This window comes from Panicum virgatum, chromosome 9N (assembly GCF_016808335.1).
Source record: "Panicum virgatum strain AP13 chromosome 9N, P.virgatum_v5, whole genome shotgun sequence".
Taxonomy (NCBI): domain Eukaryota; kingdom Viridiplantae; phylum Streptophyta; class Magnoliopsida; order Poales; family Poaceae; genus Panicum; species Panicum virgatum.
In genome coordinates, this window is record NC_053153.1 from 13,309,643 (window position 1) to 13,316,585 (window position 6,943).

The window sequence follows — 6,943 nt, forward strand, 5'->3', positions numbered from 1 at the left end:
TTGGTGGTGCTAGGCTGGCTGCTAGCATAGCATCGCTGACTGTTCCCTTGCGCTGTCCCTCTGAAGAGGGGCACTGTGTTGAGGAGAGATTTGGGGGACCTGGCTGCGGCTTCACCTACACCGACTGTTCATTGGGCGTGCAGAAAAGCCGGCAGGGGCGTGCGGGTGCTACTGCTAGACTGTTAAGGGTGGGTTTAGTTGGTGAAAAAAATTGGGTTTTAGAACTGTAGCACATTTCGTTTTTACTTGATAAATAATGTCTAATTATGAACTAATTAGACTTAAAAGATTCATCTCGTGATAATTAGTTAGATTGTGTAATTAATTATTTTTTCAACTATATTTAATGTCTCATGTATGTGTCCGAAGATTTGATGTGATGGTACTGTAGAAAATACCCCTAATTGGGCTCCGAACAAACTTTTAGCAGGTTAACAGCAGCAGCATGGCAGGAGAGTCACTGACAGCCATGGCCCCTCCTCGAGCTAATCCCAGTGTTGACCCAGGTTTGAATCTCTTGGACGCGTCAAAAGTTCAACAGGAACAGCAGTATCCGCAGTTTTTTTGTGCATTTCGGACAGGCCGAAAAAGCCTGGTGACTCGCACTGATTCTGGGCTTGGTTGGTTCATTATAGCTAATTATTAATTAATTACCGTTATTAGATTCGTCGCGAAAAATTATGTCAATCCTTAAATTTTTTTTGTAAATAGATTTTATTTAATACTTCATGCGAGATTTTTTTTAAAAAAAACATGCACCCTAGTTTTGTTGCAAAACCAAAAAGACTCAAATAGACTTATCGACCTGCCGAGGAGGCTGCCGCCCTGCCCTGCCATGCCAACCTGTGGGTGTTTCGTTGGAGCCTTGTGGTTGCCGTTTACCGGTGCCTGCCTGTCTCTCTAGCCTGGGTATGTCTGGGTTTTCTGAATCCCGCGTCTTCAGAAGTTCAGATGGCATCTAATGTTGCACAGTTGACTCGTTACTATTTGAAGCAGCCATGTAACCTGCAAGACTTTAAAGTGTTTGGTTGAGGTTCGGGTGGGTTGGGTTGGATCAAACCCAATTTTTTTGGTTGGGTTGAACCCATCTCATTGTTTGGTTGCACCTCTAATTTTGGGGACGGAGTCAACCCATCTCATGTTTGGTTGAAGAAATTGGGAATAGAGGTTGAATGACAATTTAACAGCGTTGCTACAGGGATTGGGTTGCACTTTTCATCAGGAACCTTGGACTTTCTAGAATTCAATCAAGGCTGGATCCGCAAAAGCTTCTCTCTAGCACTTTTTGCATCAGAAACCCTGCAAGAGAAGCCAAATTGGATTTTCGCCCTTTCTTCTTCTTCCTTCATACCGCGAGCTCCGCCGCCGCCCCGCGCGTAGAAGCCCCGCCGCCCAGCGCGCCCCGCTGCCGGACGCGCCGCCCGACCGCGATGCGCGAGATCCGGTGTCGCGCCGCCGGGAAAGGGAGCGCTGCAGCCGGTGTAAGCATCTAAGCCCTTAAGGTATGTTTCGGTGATTAATGACAACCATTATTGTGACTAATGAGTTTGTACAGCTTAATGAAATATTATCGCTCATTGGATCATATGTTAAAGAGGCCCCTCAATTTCTTTATTCAAAAAGGCGATCTCGGTATTTAACTCAAGTATATAACAAGACTAAGGATCTTTCTAGTCCTAAGTGTCGCAAGGTTGAGAAGGACACTTAGGTTAGTATATGTTTTATAGTTTTGTAGAGGTTGCACTATTAAGAGGGGTTAAGACCAAGTAACTTGACCATGGACATGGTCAATCAAAAATGGATGCACACTATGGTCACTCAGGTTCTTAGAAGTTCAAATAAGTGGTTTTCAACTTATATCTCAAGAATATTTGGATTTCATTCAAAACTCAAATCAGAAAAGATAAAATCAGATAAAGTCTATACACCGGTTTAACTGACGACTACAATTTTCTATACGTCGGTTAAACGCAGTTATCAGAGTCTTGACAAGTACATACACCGGTTAAACCGACGATATTTGAAATTAACGTCGGTGCAGTTGTCCAGAACGTTGGTTTTTCAGGGTGTTTCAATGTTATACTCACCGGTTAAACCGACGATATTTGAAATAAACGTCGGTGCAGTTGTTCAGAACGTTGGTTTTTCCAAGGATTTCTAAGGTTACACTCACCGGTTAAACCGATGATGGATTTGAGTTAGCGTCGGTGCAGTTGTCCAGAGAGTTGGTTTTTCAGTTGATCAGTGGACAACTACACTCACCGGTTAAACCGATGGTACGTCGGTTAAATTGCCCGAGTTGTAACGGCTAGTTTTCCAAATGGGCAGTTTACTTTCATCGGTTAAACCGACAATGACTTTTGGAGGACCGTCGGATTAACCGGCGTTGCATACTTTTCTGACAGTTTTTCTCTAACGGCTCTATCCGCGTGAGCTGCCTATATATACCCCTCCAATGTGTCATTTTGAAGTCTCTTGACACCAGACAACATTCATACACTCATACCATTGTTGAGAGCCACCTTGAGCTTCATCTTCCACACATTTGATCATTCAATCATCCAAGAAGCAAGACTAAGGACTTGAGTAGAGAGAAGCTTGTGTGCATCCATTCTTGGTGATCGGTTCTTGCTCAAGTGAAGGCCCTAGCTTGTTACTCTTGGTGATTGGCAGCACCTAGGCGATCTTGGTGATTGAGGTGTTTCTTCCGGAGCTTGCCAAGTTGATTGTGGGAGCCCGAAGAAGTTTGTACGTGGCTTGAGCTCTACCACGCCGGGATGGTGAACGGAGACTCTTAGTGAGCACCCTCGTCTCGGTGACTTGGGAGGTGACAAGACTCGTAGTGAGTATCACAACGTGGATTAGGGGTGTGTGCCAACACATCGATACCACGGGAAAAAATCCGGTTGTCTCTTGCACACTCTTTACATTCAAGCACTTACTTTCATGCAATTATTCATGTGCTTGACCTTAGAGATCATAGCTTAGCTCTACCTTGGTTAGTTTCATATCTTGTTGTATCCTTTATAGCTTGTGTAGTTTGCTTAATTAGCCGGTTGGTGAATTGAGCCTTACTAGTATTGCATAGGTTAAGGTTACTTTATTTTGTTTTAGAAATTTGAAAAAGGCCCAATTCACCCCCCTCTTGGTCCATCGATCCTTACAGCCGGGGAAGAAGAAGATGGGGCGGCGCGGTCTAGCCCATCGTGGTCGGGGAAGAAGAAGATGGGGGCGGCGCAGGCGGCCAGAGATGGGCGGCGCGGCGGGCTGGCGAGGGGCGGCGAGGGGAGTCGCGAGCACAACGGACAGAGAAGACGGAGAGGGCGACGGGAGATGCTGACGTGAGCCAACCTGGTTGGAGCGGCTCCGTTCGCCAGATTTTGAGGGAGGAGTCGAACCTGCATCTGAGGGGAATATTCCCCTCTGGAGCCAACTCCACCCTCCTCATCTCCATCTAAACAGCTATGGGAGCGCGTTAGCTCCATCCCAACCCGCCCCAACCCCCAACCAAACACACGGGTATTGGTCGTGCACCAGTCTCTCCTTCCATCATGCTTGTACTGGGCGTTTACCATCAGTTTCCACCATATGTTAACTGAAATCTTTTCACCAGTGTTCATAGACAGTCTACGATTTCAGAAAAAAGGGTATACAACTTTTGGGAAAATATAATGCCTTGTTTAGATCCCAAAACACAAAATGCAAAATTTTTATAAATCGCTTGCATGTTGTACTAAATGTAGTAAAAAATAAATCGCATTACATAAATAGACTGTAAATCGCGAGACGAATCTAATGAGCTTAATTATGACGTGATTAGACACTAAATTGATACAGTAATGCTACAGTAAATATGCTCTAATGATGGATTAATTAGGCTAATTAGGTTCGTCTCCTAGTTTACAGACGAGATCTGTAATTAGTTTTGTGATTAGTCTACATTTAGTACTTCAAATATTGAAGATTTCCTTCCAAAAACATAAAAATGCAAAATACAAAGTGATCTAAACACACCCTAAGTCCAAAACTTTTTAAATCTTCAGCCACAAAATCAGTGTTCGTTTCTACATCTTTTGACTCCGTTTACATATATCTCTCTGAATGTTTGTGATTAAACACATCTCCAACAGATTACTAATAGCTATTTTTGTTTTTTCGGTAATGGTTGCTGCAGCAGATTACCAAAATCCAATCACTAATAATAGGGTAAAGGGGAAATCCCCTTCATTTAGGTGAGAGAGAGGTGTGTTTTGGTGATTACTAAAATTTTATAGGTAATGGGATCGGATTTGTAATCTGTTGGAGCACCTCCATCACCAAAACATCAATTTTTTAGTATTGAGAAGAGGGATGAATAATGTGTTGAAAATGCTCTTATCACTACGCTAAGAAAGACACCACCTTATCACTCTTTTCGTAGTATCATCAAGGCATTGACACCCATTCCTTTTAAGAGGCTGTTTAGTCCAAAAAAGAACCCAAAGAGTGCTACAGTCACTTGTCACATCAAAATTTTCCCGATGCATGGAGCATTAAATGTAGTTAAACAAAATAACTAATTGCATAGTTTAGCTGGAAATTGCGAGAAAAATCTTATGAGTTTAGTTAATTCATGGTGGTACAATATTTACCAAATACAAACAAAATGCTACAGTAGTCCACCCAAAAATTTTCACCAACTAAACACCCCCTAAAAAAAGGCACTGGAATCATGTTCATACTGTACTACTTTCTTGTTGATCTCAATCTGGCATTCTCTATAAGACTTTCATGAGCTATTCTGCTCCCAAAATTTGACCCTACCTTAAAAGAAATGTTTACCACGGCGAGACAGGCGGTGAAAACCTCGCACATTTCCCCTGCTGCCGCCGGGCAGCCAACAATGCCATCCACTGCGACGCATCAGACTGCAGAGCCGGAGGCGGAGAGAGGTCGAGAGGTCAGTCAGAGGCGAGACCCCATTCTCTTCTCTCATCTCTTCTCCCTCCCTCCCTCTACCTCCACGCGCGGTCGCACCACCCCACCACCCCTATGACCACACACTCTCCACCCGGACACTCTCCCACCTCCCACTCGTCACTCACTCCCCTCCCACTACCCAACAACCACCGCGGGGACCCCCGAGCTCGCACCACGCCACCGCCCCGCCCCAAGATATGAGAATACTATGATCCCCTCCCCTCCCCTCCCCTATTCCCACTGCCTTTGCCGTCACATGCGCACAAGAACCCGCGCCCAGCCAAGCCGCCGCAGCCGCTTCCATGAGCTCTGCCGTCACTTCATCGCGACGAGCAGCAGCGGCGCCCACGGTGCCTTCTTCCTGAACCGCCGGTGAGCCGCGACCCATCGCGCATTGCGCCGAGAAAGCGGAAGGAGGCGATGGCCGCCGCGAGGAGGCTCTCGGAGCTGCTGCAGGAGCAGCAGGAGCCCTTCCTCGTCGAGGCCGCCAAGGCAAGGCGGCCCCGGCGCGGCCGTGGCGGGAGCGGCGGCGGCGGCGGAGGTGCAGGAGGGCCGGGCTGCTGCCCCGCCGCCGCGTGCCGGCGGCTGCTCAGGCTCTGCAACCACGGGTTCAAGAAGCGCAAGAGCGGCGTCGCGGGCGTAGGGAGCGGCCTGCGGTCCGCGCTGAGCAAGGTGCTGTGCAGCCGGGCCATGCGCCGGGTGCTGCGCTGGGAGGATCTCGGCGCCGGCTGCTTCTCCGGAGCGGGCGCCGGCTGCGGCCGCGAGTTCCGCCGCCTGCGCCGCTCCCTCGGCGACAGCGGCGAGTGCGACCCTCGCGCCATGGTGTTCGCCGAGGATGACGCGGAGGAGGAGGAGGAGGAGCGGATGGGGTGGAAGGCCGACGTGGACGTGGACTCGTCGCGGCAGCTCAGCCCGGTCTCCGTCCTCAACCTGCACTCCGACGACGAGGAGTCGCCGGTGCATTCCCACTGTAAGCTCTCTCACTCACATCTACTGCCATTACGATTGATTCAGTTTCCACTTCGCAGCTGAGCTACAAGGTTTGACCGCCATGGCAAATTACCACATTGTGCTATCTTCTTTTTACCCAGGCATGCTTGTTATCATTTCAAGATTCTTTTTCTTTAAAATTTCTTGTCTGCAAATGTTCCTTGTCTTCTTATTATAGGCCAAAATTTTGTCTTTATACATCATTGGATGTGTGTTCTTCTGTATCCTCAGTAATGGCAGAAGCTGAAGAATGCAGATTATCCTTTTTTTAAAAAAATAATAATAATGCAGATTAACATGTGAAAAAAAACATGATGTTAATCTCTTTCCTCTGTTCTCGCGACAGGGGAGGACGAGAAGCCATCGACCTCCGGGAGCTCGCCTCCCTCCGAATCTTTCCTGGGCCCGGCGTCCCCATGCTTCAGCTTCAGCTGCAACCTCCACGACAAGTTCTGCGAGATGGAGGTGGACGAACCCGAGGAAGGGACGGTCAGGGCCGGCAGGTCCATAGAGGAGCAGATCTCGTCGTGGGAGAAGATCGCGGGGGACATCTCGAGGATCCCCGCGATGATGGAGCTGGACCTGTCGCGGTCCATGCGGCAATGGCGGGAGATGGAGCCGGAGGTGAGGGAGATCGGCGCCAGGATAGAGACCCTCATCTTCGAGGACATCAGGAGCGAGACCGTCTGCGACATGCTCGCCTCGCATTGTACATTGGCAGCAACATCTTGTTGATCGGAGTGGAGGAAGAAAGGGAAAGAGACCGGGGGGGGGGGGGGGGGGGGGGGGTTGTCAAAAAGGAAGGGGGGAAAATAGTACATTGGTTGCAAAAGGACAAGCTCTAATCTTTTGTTAACACAGCAGCAGCTGAGGCCCAGGACTAACCATGCCAATGTGTGGACTTTTATGCTTGAAAGCAGCTGTCTGAAAGTTCAAAGCTGCAAAAGTGCCTGTTGGGACTTAGCCCTAAGTAAGAAAGTGAGACTAAACTAGG

General features: G+C 48.1%; 1 protein-coding gene across 1 annotated transcript; it reads left to right on the forward strand.

Moving 5' to 3' along the window:
• The first annotated feature begins 5,037 nt into the window (after positions 1–5,037).
• LOC120693251 lies at positions 5,038–6,722 on the forward strand. Its single transcript, XM_039976660.1, has 2 exons — positions 5,038–5,929; positions 6,296–6,722. The coding sequence occupies exons 1-2, from the start codon at positions 5,380–5,382 to the stop codon at positions 6,682–6,684; spliced, it is 939 nt and encodes a 312-aa protein (XP_039832594.1). The 5' UTR covers positions 5,038–5,379; the 3' UTR covers positions 6,685–6,722.
• Positions 6,723–6,943: the final 221 nt, after the last annotated feature.

Bases quoted from the DNA above. Each gene is read 5' to 3' on its own strand.
- LOC120693251 (XM_039976660.1), top strand. From the start codon at position 5,380: ATGGCCGCCGCGAGGAGGCTCTCGGAGCTGCTGCAGGAGCAGCAGGAG. The intron at 5,930-6,295 runs GTAAGCTCTCTC...TTCTCGCGACAG, and splicing joins GTCGCCGGTGCATTCCCACT to GGGAGGACGAGAAGCCATCG.